This window comes from Pezoporus occidentalis, unplaced genomic scaffold (genome assembly GCF_034315485.1).
Source record: "Pezoporus occidentalis ecotype Australia unplaced genomic scaffold, CSIRO_AGI_Poc_V1 ctg549, whole genome shotgun sequence".
Lineage (NCBI taxonomy): Eukaryota > Metazoa > Chordata > Aves > Psittaciformes > Psittacidae > Pezoporus > Pezoporus occidentalis.
The window spans coordinates 5,342-20,564 of NW_026915887.1; the positions used below are offsets into that span (position 1 = coordinate 5,342).

The following is a 15,223-nucleotide window of genomic DNA, read 5'->3' on the forward strand; positions in this document are numbered from 1 at the left end:
GACCCATAGAGACCCATAGAGATCCATAGGGACCCCATAGAGCCCCATAGGGACCCATAGAGACCCATAGAGAACCCATAGAGACCCCATAGAGACCCTGTAGAGCCCCCACAGAGCCCCATAGAGACCCACAGAGACCCCATAGAGCCCCATAAGGACCCATAGAGCCCCTGTAGAGACCCTAGAGAGACCCCATAGAGACCCATAGGGACCCCACAGGGACCCATAGAGCCCCATAGGGACCCCATAGAGACCCATAGAGACCCATAGAGACCCCATAGAGACCCATAGAGACCCCATACAGCCCCATAGAGACCCCACAGGGACCCATAGAGCCCCATAGGGACCCCATAGACCCCATAGAGACCCATAGAGACCCCATAGAGACCCATAGAGACCCCATAGAGACCCATAGAGACCCCATAGGGACCCATAGAGACCCCATAGAGACCCATAGAGACCCATAGGGACCCATAGAGACCCCATAGAGACCCATAGGGACCCCATAGAGACCCCATAGCGCCCCCTACCTGCCCCTCACGTGTCTCCGGCTCCTGTGGGGCCGCGCTTGCCCAGGGCCTGTTGGAGCTGCCAGCTCTCCTCCAGCTCCTGCCGTGCCCCATAGCAGTGGGGCAGCCCCATAGCGGGTCATGGGCAGCCCCATAGCAGGTCCCAGCCCCACACTTATGGGTCCCAGCCCCACACTTATGGGTCCCAGCCCCTCTCTTTGGGTCCCAGCCCCACACTTATGGGTCCCAGCCCCATTCTATGGGTCCCAGCCCCATTCTATGGGTCCCAGCCCCATTCTATGGGTCCCAGCCCCACACTTATGGGTCCCAGCCCCATTCTATGGGTCCCAGCCCCACACTTATGGGTCCCAGCCCCATTCTATGGGTCCCAGCCCCACACTTATGGGTCCCAGCCCCATTCTATGGGTCCCAGCCCCACACTTATGGGTCCCAGCCCCATTCTATGGGTCCCAGCCCCACACTTATGGGTCCCAGCCCCATTCTATGGGTCCCAGCCCCACACTTATGGGTCCCAGCCCCACACTTATGGGTCCCAGCCCCACACTTATGGGTCCCAGCCCCACACTTATGGGTCCCAGCCCCATTCTATGGGTCCCAGCCCCATTCTATGGGTCCCAGCCCCATTCTATGGGTCCCAGCCCCCCTGTCCCAGCCCCATGGGTCCCAGCCCCACACTTATGGGTCCCAGCCCCACACTTATGGGTCCAAGCCCCATTCTATGGGTCTCAGCCCCACACTTATGGGTCTCAGCCCCACACTTATGGGTCCCAGCCCCACACTTATGGGTCCCAGCCCCTCTCTTTGGGTCCCAGCCCCACACTTATGGGTCTCAGCCCCACACTAATGGGTCCCAGCCCCATTCTATGGGTCTCAGCCCCATTCTATGGGTCCCAGCCCCACACTTATGGGTCCCAGCCCCATTCTATGGGTCCCAGCCCCTCTCTTTGGGTCCCAGCCCCACACTTATGGGTCCCAGCCCCATTCTATGGGTCCCAGCCCCACACTTATGGGTCTCAGCCCCTCTCTTTGGGTCCCAGCCCCACACTTATGGGTCCAAGCCCCACACTTATGGGTCCCAGCCCCACACTTATGGGTCCTAGCCCCTCTCTTTGGGTCCCAGCCCCACACTTATGGGTCCCAGCCCCTCTCTTTGGGTCCCAGCCCCACACTTATGGGTCCCAGCTCCTCTCTTTGGGTCCCAGCCCCACACTTATGGGTCCCAGCCCCTCTCTTATGGGTCCCAGCCCCCACTTCTATGGGTCCCAGCCCCCCATTCTCCCAGCCCCATTCTATGGGTCCCAGCCCCATTCTATGGGTCCCAGCCCCACAGATACGGGTCCCAGCCCCATTCTATGGGTGCCAGCCCCTGTCTCTGGGTCCCAGCCCCACACTTATGGGTCCCAGCCCCATTCTATGGGTCCCAGCCCCACACTAATGGGTCCCAGCCCCACACTTATGGGTCTCAGCCCCATTCTATGGGTCCCAGCCCCACACTTATGGGTCCCAGCCCCATTCTATGGGTCCCAGCCCCACACTTATGGGTCCCAGCCCCACACTTATGGGTCCCAGCCCCACACTTATGGGTTTATGGGTCTCAGCCCCACACTTATGGGTCCCAGCCCCACACTTATGGGTCCCAGCCCCATTCTATGGGTCCCAGCCCCACACTTATGGGTCCCAGCCCCACACTTATGGGTCCCAGCCCCATTCTATGGGTCCCAGCCCCACACTTATGGGTCCCAGCCCCACACTTATGGGTCCCAGCCCCACACTTATGGGTCCCAGCCCCACACTAATGGGTCCCAGCCCCATTCTATGGGTCCCAGCCCCACACTTATGGGTCCCAGCCCCATTCTATGGGTCCCAGCCCCACACTTATGGGTCCCAGCCCCACACTTATGGGTCCCAGCCCCATTCTATGGGTCCCAGCCCCACACTTATGGGTCCCAGCCCCATTCTATGGGTCCCAGCCCCACACTTATGGGTCCCAGCCCCACACTTATGGGTCCCAGCCCCACACTAATGGGTCTCAGCCCCATTCTATGGGTCCCTGCCCCACACTTATGGGTCCCAGCCCCACCTTCAGCCTCAGCAGCACCTCCTCCAGGCCCCGCAGCTCCTCCCCCACCCCGGCCGCATAGGGGGGGGGCTCCGTGACCCCTAAGTGGGGGGAGGGGAGGGGGCCAATGAGCGATGGGGGAGGGGGAGGGGCCCATCCCCCCCCTCCCCCCCCCCGGTCCGTACCTGCCCCTCCCCCATCGGGAGCCTCGGTCTCGTCCCGCGGTGGGGGGAGGGGGGAGGGGAGGAGCCGCCTCAGAGCTGCCACTGGGGGGGGGAGGGGAGGGGTTACATGGGGGGGGTGGGGGGGGGATGGGGGGGGATATGGGGGGGATGGGGGGTGTGGGGGGATATGGGGGGGATATGGGGGGAGATGGGGGGGATATGGGGTGGATATATGGGGGGGATATGGGGGGTATGGGGGGGTTATGGGGGGGATATGGGGGGATATGGGGAGATATGGGGGGGGATGGGGGGGATATGGGGGGATGGGGGGGGGATATGGGGGGGATGTGGGGGGGATATGGGGGGATATGGGGGGATATGGGGGGATGGGGGGGGATATGGGGGGGATATGGGGGGGATATGGGGGGATATGGGGGGGCTATGGGGGGGTTATGGGGGGATATGGGGGGGATATGGGGGGGGATATGGGGGGATATGGGGGGGTATGGGGGGGATATGGGGGCATATAGGGGGTATTTAGGGGTACATAGGGGGGTATATTGGGGGGCTATGGGTGGTTTGGGGTGATTTTGGGCTGATTTGGGGTGATTTTGGGTGGTTTTGGGTGTTCCGGGGCTGTTTTGGGGTGATTTGGGGTGATTTTGGGTGTTGTTTGGGTGTTTGGGGGTGATTTTGGGTGTTTTTTTGTGATTTTGGGTGTTTTTTGGTGTTTTTGGCTGATTTTGGGTGGTTTTGGGTGTTTTTGGGTGTTTTTTGTGTGTTTTTGGGGTGTTTTTGGCTGTTTTTGGTGTTCCGGGGCTGTTTTGGGGTGATCTGGGGTGATTTTGGGTGTTTTGGGATGTTTTTGGCTGTTTTTGGGTGTTTTTTGGGTGATTTTGTCTGTTTTTGGGTGTTTTTGGGGTGATTTTGGCTGTTTTTGGGTGTTTTTGGGGTGATTTTGGCTGTTTTTGGCTGTTTTTTGTGTTCCGGGGCTGTTTTGGGGCCGTTTCAGGCGGTTTTGGGGCTCTCACCTCTCTGCAGCGCAGCGGCCGCCAGCCCCCCCTCCCCGGGCAAGGGGGGGGCAGTGCCCAGCACCGGCACCTCTGGGGGGCAGAGCCCATAGAGACCCATAGAGACCCATAGGGACCCATAGAGACCCATAGAGACCCATAGGGACCCATAGAGACCCATAGAGACCCCATCGAGACCCATAGAGACCCATAGAGACCCCATAGAGACCCATAGAGACCCATAGAGACCCCATAGAGACCCATAGGGACCCATAGAGATCCCATAGAGACCCCATAGAGACCCATAGGGACCCATAGAGACCCATAGAGACCCCATAGAGACCCATAGAGACCCATAGAGACCCATAGGGACCCATAGAGACCCATAGAGACCCCATAGAGACCCATAGAGACCCATAGAGACCCATAGAGACCCCATAGAGACCCATAGAGACCCATAGAGACCCATAGAGACCCCATAGAGACCCATAGAGACCCATAGAGACCCATAGAGACCCCATAGAGACCCATAGAGACCCATAGAGACCCCATAGAGACCCATAGGGACCCATAGAGACCCATAGAGACCCCATAGAGACCCATAGGGACCCATAGAGACCCATAGAGACCCCATAGAGACCCATAGAGACCCATAGAGACCCATAGGGACCCATAGAGACCCATAGAGACCCCATAGAGACCCATAGAGACCCATAGAGACCCATAGAGACCCCATAGAGACCCATAGAGACCCATAGAGACCCATAGAGACCCCATAGAGACCCATAGAGACCCATAGAGACCCATAGAGACCCACAGAGACCCATAGAGACCCATAGAGACCCATAGGGACCCATAGAGACCCATAGAGACCCCATAGAGACCCATAGAGACCCATAGAGACCCATAGAGACCCCATAGAGACCCCATAGAGACCCATAGAGACCCCATAGAGACCCATAGAGACCCATAGGGACCCATAGAGACCCCATAGAGACCCATAGAGACCCATAGGGACCCATAGAGACCCCATAGAGACCCATAGGGACCCATAGAGACCCATAGGGACCCATAGAGACCCATAGAGACCCATAGAGACCCATAGAGACCCCATAGAGACCCATAGAGACCCATAGGGACCCATAGGGACCCATAGAGACCCATAGAGACCCATAGAGACCCCATAGAGACCCATAGGGACCCATAGAGACCCATAGAGACCCATAGAGACCCCATAGAGACCCCATAGGGACCCATAGAGACCCATAGAGACCCATAGAGACCCATAGGGACCCATAGGGACCCATAGAGACCCATAGAGACCCCATAGAGACCCATAGAGACCCATAGGGACCCCAGAGAGACCCATAGAGACCCATAGAGACCCATAGAGACCCCATAGAGACCCATAGAGACCCCATAGAGACCCATAGAGACCCCATAGAGACCCATAGAGACCCATAGAGACCCATAGAGACCCATAGAGACCCCATAGAGACCCATAGGGACCCATAGAGACCCATAGAGACCCATAGAGACCCCATAGAGACCCCATAGGGACCCATAGAGACCCATAGAGACCCATAGAGACCCATAGAGACCCCATAGAGACCCATAGAGACCCATAGGGACCCCATAGAGACCCATAGAGACCCATAGAGACCCCATAGAGACCCATAGAGACCCATAGGGACCCATAGAGACCCATAGAGACCCATAGAGACCCATAGGGACCCATAGGGACCCATAGAGACCCATAGAGACCCCATAGAGACCCATAGAGACCCATAGGGACCCCATAGAGACCCATAGAGACCCATAGAGACCCATAGAGACCCCATAGAGACCCATAGAGACCCCATAGAGACCCATAGAGACCCCATAGAGACCCATAGAGACCCATAGGGACCCATAGAGACCCCATAGAGACCCATAGAGACCCCATAGAGACCCATAGAGACCCATAGGGACCCCATAGAGACCCATAGAGACCCATAGAGACCCCATAGAGACCCATAGAGACTCATAGGGACCCCACAGAGACCCATAGAGACCCCATAGAGCCCCATAGAGCCCCCATAGAGCCCCATAGACCCCCATAGAGCCCCATAGAGACCCCATAGAGCCCCATAGAGCCCCATAGAGACCCATAGAGACCCCATAGAGACCCATAGAGACCCCATAGAGACCCATAGAGACCCATAGAGACCCCATAGAGACCCATAGAGACCCATAGAGACCCATAGAGACCCATAGACACCCCATAGAGACCCATAGAGACCCATAGAGACCCCATAGAGACCCATAGAGACCCATGGAGACCCATAGCGACCCATAGGGACCCCATAGAGACCCATAGGGACCCCACAGAGACCCATAGGGACCCATAGAGACCCATAGAGACCCATAGAGACCCATAGAGACCCATAGAGCCCCACTCACCATCCAGCGTCTCCTTCACCCCCCCCCCGTTCTCTTCCTCTCTGTGGGGGAAGGGGGGGGGTCAGAGAAAAAAAAAACAAAAACCCCAAAATCCCCTTTTTTTACCCCAAAAATCCCTCTTTTTTACCCCAAATCCCCTTTTTTTTACCCCAAAATCCCCCTTTTTTACCCAAAATCCCCTTTTTTTGCCCCAAAAATCCCCTTTGCACCCAAAATCCCCTTTTTTTACCCCAAAATCCCCTTTGCACCCAAAATCCCTCTTTTTTACCCCAAAAACCCCTTTGCACCCAAAACCCCCTTTTTTTACCCCCAAAATCCCCTTTGCACCCAAAATCCCCCTTTTTTACCCCAAAATCCCCTTTGCACCCAAAATCCCTCTTTTTTACCCCAAATCCCCTTTTTTTTACCCCAAAATCCCTTTGCACCCAAAATCCCCCTTTTTTACCCAAAATCCCCTTTTTTTGCCCCAAAAATCCCCTTTGCACCCAAAATCCCCTTTTTTTACCCCAAAATCCCCTTTGCACCCTAAATCCCTCTTTTTTACCCCAAAATCCCCTTTGCACCCAAAATCCCCTTTTTTTACCCCAAAATCCCCTTTGCACCCAAAATCCCTCTTTTTTACCCCAAAAACCCCTTTGCCCCAAATCCCCCTTTTTTTACCCCCAAATCCCCCTTTGCACCCAAAATCCCCCTTTTTTACCCCAAAATCCCCTTTGCACCCAAAATCCCCTTTTTTTACCCTAAAATCCCCTTTGCACCCAAAATCCCTCTTTTTTACCCCAAATCCCCTTTTTTTTACCCCAAAAATCCCTTTTGCACCCAAATTCCCTCTTTTTTACCCAAAATCCCCTTTTTTACCCCAAAATCCCTTTGCACCCCAAATCCCCCTTTTTTACCCCAAATCCCCCCTTTTACCCCAAAACCCCCTTTGCACCCAAAAATCCCCTTTTACCCCAAAATCCCTTTTTTTTTACCCCAAAACCCCCTTTCTTTACCAAAAAAAACCCTTGCACTCAAAATCCCCCTTTTTTTAGCCAAAATCCCTCTTTTTTACCCCAAAATCCCCTTTGCACCCAAAATCCCTTTTTTAACCCAAAACCCCCTTTGCACACAAAATCCCTCTTTTTTACCCAAAATTCCCTTTTTCTACCCCAAAACCCTTTTACACCCAAAATCCCCTTTTTTTACCCCCAAAATCCCCTTTTTTACCCCCAAATCCCCCTTTTTTACCCCAAAACCCCCTTTGCACCCAAAATCCCCCTTTTTTACCCAAAATCCCTTTTTTACCCCAAAATCCCCTTTTTTTACCCCCAAATCCCCCCCTTCCCCCCCTCCCCCCCCCCCCAAACTCACTCGAGGGGGGTGGGGGGCGGGGCCCCGCCCCTCCCCCCTTTCCCACGGGGGGTCCCCGGGAGGGGGAGGGCTCCGGCGGTTTCATTGATGAGGTCACACCAGCTGGGGGAGGGGCAGACCCCCATAGAGAACAATGGGACCCCATAGGGAACAATGGGACCCCCATAGGGAACAATGGGACCCCCATAGGGAACAATGGGACCCCCATAGGGAACAATGGGACCCCCATAGGGAACAATGGGACCCCCATAGGGAACAATGGAGCCCCATAGGGGACAATGGGACCCCCATAGGGAGCAATGGGACCCCCATAGGGAACAATGGGACCCCCATAGGGAGCAATGGGACCCCCATAGGGAACAATGGGACCCCCATAGGGAACAATGGGACCCCCATAGGGAGCAATGGGACCCCCATAGGGAACAATGGGACCCCCATAGGGAGCAATGGGACCCCCATAGGACACAATGGGACCCCCATAGGGAACAATGGGACCCCCATAGGGCGCAATGGGACCCCCATAGGGCACAATGGGACCCCCATAGGGAACAATGGGACCCCCATAGGGCACAATGGGACCCCCATAGGGCACAATGGGACCCCCATAGGACACAATGGGACCCCCATAAGGAGCAATGGAGCCCCATAGGGCACAATGGGACCCCCATAGGGAACAATGGGACCCCCATAGGGCACAATGGGACCCCCATAGACCCCAATGGGCCCCCCCCAGCCCCACTTCTTCCTCTCGGCCACCGTCTGGGCCCCCAGCTCGTAGATCTGGGCCCCATTGTCCCAGCTGATGATGACGTAAAAGGCCTTGGGGTCTGGGGGGCAAAAAAGGGGCAAAATCAGCCTTTGGCACCCCAAAATCACCATTTTTCACCCCAAAATCAGCCTTCGGCACCCCAAAATCGTCCTTTTTCACCCCAAAATTGTCATTATCACCCCAAAATCAGCCTTTCGCACCCCAAAATCGCCATTTTTCACCCTAAAATCGTCCTTTTTCACCCCAAAATCACCCTTTTCACCCCAAAATCAGCCTTTGGCACCTCAAAATCACCTTTTTCACCCCAAAATCAGACTTTGGCACTCCAAAATCGCCTTTTTTCACCCCAAAATCACCCTTTTCACCCCAAAATCACCTCTTTCACCCCAAAATCACCTTTTTTTCACCCCAAAATCAGCCTTTCCATCCCCAAGTCGCCTTTTTTCACCCCAAAATCAGCCTTTGGCACCTCACAATCAGCCTTTTTCACCCCAAAATCCCCCTTTTTTACCCCAAAATCACCCTTTTCACCCCAAAATCGTCCTTTTTCACCCCAAAATCAGCCTTTGGCACTCCAAAATCATCATTATCACCCCAAAATCACCTTTTTCACCCCAAAGTCACCCTTTTCACCCCAAAATCAACATTTGGCACGCCAAAATCGTCCTTTTTCACCCCAAAATCAGCCTTTTTCACCCCAAAATCGTCCTTTTTCACCCCAAAATCAGCCTTTTTCACCCCAAATTCAGCCTTCGGCACCCCAAAATCACCTTTTTTCACCCCAAATTCACCCTTTTCACCCCAAAATCGTCCTTTTTCACCCCAAAATCGTCATTATCACCCCAAATTCAGCCTTCGGCACCCCAAAAGCGCCATTTTTCACCCCAAAATCGTCATTATCACCCCAAAATCAGCCTTTGGCTCCCTAAAAGCACCCTTTTTCACCCCAAAATCACCCTTTTTCACCCCAAAATCGCCCTTTTTCACCCCAAAATCACCCTTTGGCACCCCAAAATCACCCTTTTTCACCCCAAAATCACCCTTTTCACCCCAAAATCACCCTTTTTCACCCCAAAATCACCCTTTTTCACCCCAAAATCACCCTTTTTACCCCAAAATCGCCTTTTTTACCCAAAATCACCAATTCTTTCACCCCAAAATCACCATTTTTACCCAAAATCGCTTTTTCACCCAAAATCCCCCTTTTTTACCCAAAATCCCCTTTTTTTGCCCCCAAAATCCCCTTTGCACCCAAAATCCCCTTTTTTTACCCCAAAATCCCCTTTGCACCCAAAATCCCCTTTTTTTGCCCCAAAAAATCCCCTTTGCACCCAAAATCCCTCTTTTTTACCCAAAATCCCCTTTGCACCCAAAATCCCCTTTTTTTACGCCCAAAATCCCCTTTGCACCCAAAATCCCTCTTTTTTTACCCAAAATCCCCTTTTTTTACCCCAAAAAACCCTTTGCACCCAAAATTCCTCTTTTTTAACCCGAAACCCCCTTTGCACCCAAAATCCCTCTTTTTTACCCAAAATCCCCTTTTTTTACCCCAAATCCCCTTTGCACCCAAAAACCCCTTTTTTACTCCAAAAATCTCCTTTGCACCCAAAATCCCCCTTTTTTACCCCCAAAATCCCCTTTACACCCAAAATCCCCTTTTTTTACCCCAAAAAACCCTTTGCACCCAAAATCGCTCTTTTTTACCCCAAATCCCCATTTTTTACCCCAAAATGCCCTTTTTTACCCCAAAATCCCTTTTGCACACAAAATCCCTCTTTTTTACCCAAAATCCCCTTTTCTTACCCCCAAATCCCCTTTGCACCCAAAATCCCTTTTTTTACCCAAAATCCCCTTTTTTTACCCCCAAAACCCCTTTGCACCCAAAATCCCTCTTTTTTGCCCCAAAACCCCTTTTTTTACTCCAAAATCCGCTTTGCACCCAAAATCCCCTTTTTTTTACCCCAAAAATCCCCATTGCACCCAAAATCCCCTTTTTTACCCCAAAAATCCCCTTTGCACCCAAAATCCCCTTTTTTTACCCCAAAACCCCTTTGCACCCAAAATCCCCCTTTTTTACCCCAAAAATCCCCTTTTTTACCCCAAAAAACCCTTTGCACCCAAAATCCCTCTTTTTTAACCCAAAACCCCCTTTGCACCCAAAATCCTTCTTTTTTACCCAAAATCCCCCTTTTTAAATCCAAAATCCCCTTTGCACCCAAAATCCCCTTTTTTTACCCCCAAAAACCCTTTGCACCAAAAATCCCTTTTTTACCCCCAAAATCCCATGTGCACCCAAAATCCCCTTTTTTACCCCAAAATCCCCTTTTTTACCCCAAAATCCCCTTTTTTTACCCCCAAAATCCCTCTTTTTTACCCCAAATCCGTCTTTTTTACCCCAAATCCCTCTTTTTTACCCCAAACCCCCCTTTTTTACCCCAAAATCCCTCTTTTTTAACCAAAATCCCCTTTTTTTACCCCAAAAACCCCCTTAGGACCCAAAATCCCCCTTTTTTACCCCAAAACCCCCTTTGCACCCAAAATCCCTCTTTTTTACCCCAAAACCCCCTTTTTTACTCCAAAATCGCCTTTGCACCAAAAATCCCCCTTTTTTACCAAAAATCCCTTTTTTTACCCCAAAACCCCTTTGCACCCAAAATCCCCCTTTTTTACCAAAAATCCCTTTTTTTACCCCAAAATACCCTTTGCACCCAAAATCCCTTTTTTTACCCCAAAAATCTCCTTTGCACCCAAAATCCCCCTTTTTTACCCCAAAAATCCCCTTTGCACCCAAAATCGCCTTTTTTCACCCCAAAATCCCCCTTTTTTACCCCCAAAATCCCCTTTGCACCCAAAATCCCTTTTTTACCCAAAATCCCCTTTTCTTACCCCAAAACCACTTTGCATCCAAAATCCCCTTTTTTTACCCCAAAAAACCCTTTGCACCCAAAATCCCCCTTTTTTACCCCAAAATCCCACTTTTTTACCCCAAAACCCCTTTTGCACACAAAATCCCTCTTTTTTACCCCAAATCCCCCTTTTTTACCACTAAATGCCCTTTTCTTACCCCCAAATCCCCTTTGCACTCAAAATCCCTTTTTTACCCAAAATCCCCTTTTTTTACCCCAAAAATCCCCTTTGCACCCAAAATCCCTTTTTTACCCAAAATCCCCTTTTTTTACCCCAAAACCCCTTTGCACCCAAAATCCCCTTTTTTTACCCCAAAAATCCCCTTTGCACCCAAAATCCCCTTTTTTACCCCAAAAATCCCCTTTGCACCCAAAATCCCTCTTTTTTACCCCAAAACCCCCTTTGCACCCAAAATCCCTTTTTTACCCAAAATCCCCCTTTTTTACCCCAAAACCCCCTTTGCACCCAAAATCCCCTTTTTTTACCCCAAAAATCCCCTTTGCACCCAAAATCCCCCTTTTTTACCACTTTTTTACCCCAAAATCCCCTTTGCACCCAAAATCCCCCTTTTTTACCCCAAAAATCCCCTTTGCACCCAAAATCCCCTTTTTTTACCCCAAAATCCCCTTTGCACCCAAAATCCCCCTTTTTTACCCCAAAACCCCTTTGCACCCAAAATCCCCTTTTTCCACCCAAAATCCCCCTTTTTTCCACCCAAAATCCCCCTTTTTTCTACCCAAAATCCCCTTTTTTCCACCCAAAATCCCCTTTTTCCACCCAAAATCCCCTTTTTCCCACCCAAAATCCCCTTTTTTACCCCAAATCCCCTTTGCACCCCAAATCCCTCTTTTTTACCCTAAATCCCCTTTTTTTACCCCAAAATCCCCCTTTTTTACCCAAAATCCCCTTTCCCCTCTTTTTTAACCCGAAATCCCCTTTGCACCCAAAATCCCTTTTTTACCCAAAATCCCCTTTTCTTACCCCAAAACCCCGTTGCACCCAAAAACCCCTTTTTTACCCCAAAAATCCCCTTTGCACCCAAAATCCCCTTTTTTACCCCAAAATCCCCTTTGCACCCAAAATCCTCTTTTTTTACCCCAAAATCCCCTTTGCACCCAAAATCCGTCTTTTTTACCCAAAATCCCCTTTTTTTACCCCAAAAATCCCCTTTGCACCCAAAATCCCTTTTTTTACCCCAAAAATCTCCTTTGCACCCAAAATCCCCTTTTTTACCCAAAATCAAAATCCCCTTTTTTTACCCCCAAAATCCCCTTTGCACCCAAAATCCCCCTTTTTTACCCCCAAATCCCTTTTTTTTACCCCAAAACCCCTTTGCACCCAAAATCCCCTTTTTTTACCCCAAAATCCCGTTTTTACCCCAAAATCCCGTTTTTACCCCAAAATCCCCTTTTTTTACCCCAAAGCCCCTTTGCACCCAAAATCCCCTTTTTTTACCCCAAAATCCCCCTTTTTTACCCAAAATCCCCTTTTTTTACCCCAAAATCCCCTTTGCACCCAAAATCCCCTTTTTTTACCCCAAAATCCCCTTTGCACCCAAAATCCCCTTTTTTTACCCCAAAATCCCCTTTGCACCCAAAATCCCCTTTTTTTACCCCACCCAAAATCCCCTTTTACCCCCAAAATTCCCTTTGCACCCAAAATCCCCTTTTTTACCCCAAAAATCCCCTTTGCACCCAAAATCCCCTTTTTTTACCCCAAAAAACCCTTTGCACCCAGAATCCCCTTTTTTTACCCCAAAATCCCACTTTTTTACCCCAAAAATCCCCTTTGCACCCAAAATCGCTCTTTTTTTTACCCAAAATCCCCTTTGCACCCAAAATCCCCTTTTTTTACCACAAAAATCCCCTTTGCACCCAAAATCCCCCTTTTTTACACCCTTTGCACCCAAAATCCCTTTTTAAAATCCCCTTTTTTTTTTGCACCCAAAATCCCCTTTTTTTACCCCAAAAATCCCCTTTGCACCCAAAATCCCCTTTTTTTACCCAAAATCCCCTTTTTTTACCCCAAAATCCCCTTTGCACCCAAAATCCCCTTTTTTACCCCACCCAAAATCCCCTTTTTTACCCCAAAAATCCCCTTTGCACCCAAAATCCCCTTTTTTTACCCCCAAAATCCCCTTTGCACCCAAAATCCCCTTTTTTTACCCCAAAAATCCCCTTTGCACCCAAAATCCCCTTTTTTTACCCCCAAAATCCCTCTTTTTTACCCCAAATCCCCTTTGCACCCCAACTCCCTCTTTTTTACCCAAAAATCCCCTTTTTTTAGCCCAAAACCCCTTTGCACCCAAAATCCCCTTTTTTTACCCCAAAAATCCCCTTTGCACCCAAAATCCCTCTTTTTTACCCCAAAACCCCTTTGCACCCAAAATCCCCCTTTTTTACCCCAAAAATCCCCTTTGCACCCAAAATCCCCCTTTTTTACCCCAAAAATCCCCTTTACACCCAAAATCCCCTTTTTTTACCCCAAAAAACCCTTTGCACCCAAAATCCCCTTTTTTACCCCAAAAATCCCCTTTGCACCCAAAATCCCCCTTTTTTACCCCAAAAATCCCCTTTGCACCCAAAATCCCCTTTTTTACCCCAAAAATCCCCTTTGCACCCAAAATCCCCTTTGCACCCAAAATCCCCTTTTTTACCCCAAAATCCCCTTTGCACCCAAAATCCCCTTTTTTTGCCCCAAAAATCCCCTTTGCACCCAAACTCCCTTTTTTTTACCCCAAACCCCCCTTTGCACCCAAAATCCCTCTTTTTTACCCCCAAAATCCCCTTTGCACCCAAAATCCCCCTATTTTACCCCAAAACCACTTTGCACCCAAAATCCCCTTTTTTAACCCCAAAACCCCCTTTGCACCCAAAATCCCCTTTTTTACCCCAAAAATCCCCTTTGCACCCAAAATCCCCTCTTTTTTACCCAAAATCCCCTTTTTTTAGCCCAAAACCCCTTTGCACCCAAAATCCCCCTTTTTTACCCCAAAAATCCCCTTTGCACCCAAAATCCCCTTTTTTTACCCCAAAACCCCTTTGCACCCAAAATCCCCTTTTTTTACCCCCAAAATCCCTCTTTTTTACCCCAAATCCCCTTTGCACCCCAAATCCCTCTTTTTTACCCAAAATCCCCTTTTTTACCCCCAAATCCCCCTTTTTTACCCCCAAATCCCTCTTTTTTACCCCAAAAACCCAAAATCCCTTTTTTACCCAAAATCCCCCTTTTTTGCCCCAAAACCCCCTTTGCACCCAAAATCCCTCTTTTTTACCCCAAATCCCCCTTTTTTACCCCAAAATGCCCTTTTCTTACCCCCAAATCCCCTTTGCACTCAAAATCCCTTTTTTACCCAAAATCCCCTTTTCTTACCCCAAAACCCCGTTGCACCCAAAAACCCCTTTTTTACCCCAAAAATCCCCTTTGCACCCAAAATCCCCCTTTTTTACCCAAAATCCCCTTTGCACCCAAAATCCCCCTTTTTTACCCCAAAAATCCCCTTTGCACCCAAAATCCCCTTTTTTTACCCCAAAACCCCTTTGCACCCAAAAATTCTTTCACCCCAAAATCACCATTTTTACCCAAAATCGCTTTTTCACCCCAAAATCCCTATTTTTCACCCCAAAATCGCCCTTTTTAACCCCAAATCACCATTTTTACCCCAAATCGCCGGTTTTCACCCCAAAATCACCCTTTTTACGCTAAATCGCTGGTTTTCACCCCCAAAATCACCCATTTTACCCCCAAATCACCATTTTTACCCCAAATCACAATTTTTCACCCCAAAATCACCCTTCTTGACCCAAATCACCCTTTTTGATCCCCAAAATCATCATTTTTACCCCAAATCGCCCATTTTTCCCCAAAATAACCGATTTTACCCCAAAACCACTCCTTCTACTCCAAAATTGACTTTTTATCCAAAATAACCAATTTTTACCCCAAACCCCCCCTTTTCACCCCAAAACCACCTTTTTACCCAAAATAAC

General features: G+C 50.2%; 1 protein-coding gene across 1 annotated transcript in view; it reads right to left on the bottom strand.

Moving 5' to 3' along the window:
• Positions 1-537: 537 nt before the first annotated feature.
• The window catches only part of ARHGEF1 (Rho guanine nucleotide exchange factor 1), a 40,753-nt gene continuing 26,067 nt past the window's right edge, over positions 538-15,223 (bottom strand). Inside the window, exons 15-21 of the mRNA XM_062637949.1 lie at positions 8,298-8,385; positions 7,559-7,660; positions 6,206-6,246; positions 3,785-3,856; positions 2,775-2,855; positions 2,611-2,690; positions 538-609 (exon numbers count right to left, since the gene is read on the bottom strand). Coding sequence (XP_062493933.1) covers positions 538-609; positions 2,611-2,690; positions 2,775-2,855; positions 3,785-3,856; positions 6,206-6,246; positions 7,559-7,660; positions 8,298-8,385 — 536 coding nt within the window. The remainder of the gene's footprint in view (positions 610-2,610; positions 2,691-2,774; positions 2,856-3,784; positions 3,857-6,205; positions 6,247-7,558; positions 7,661-8,297; positions 8,386-15,223) is intronic.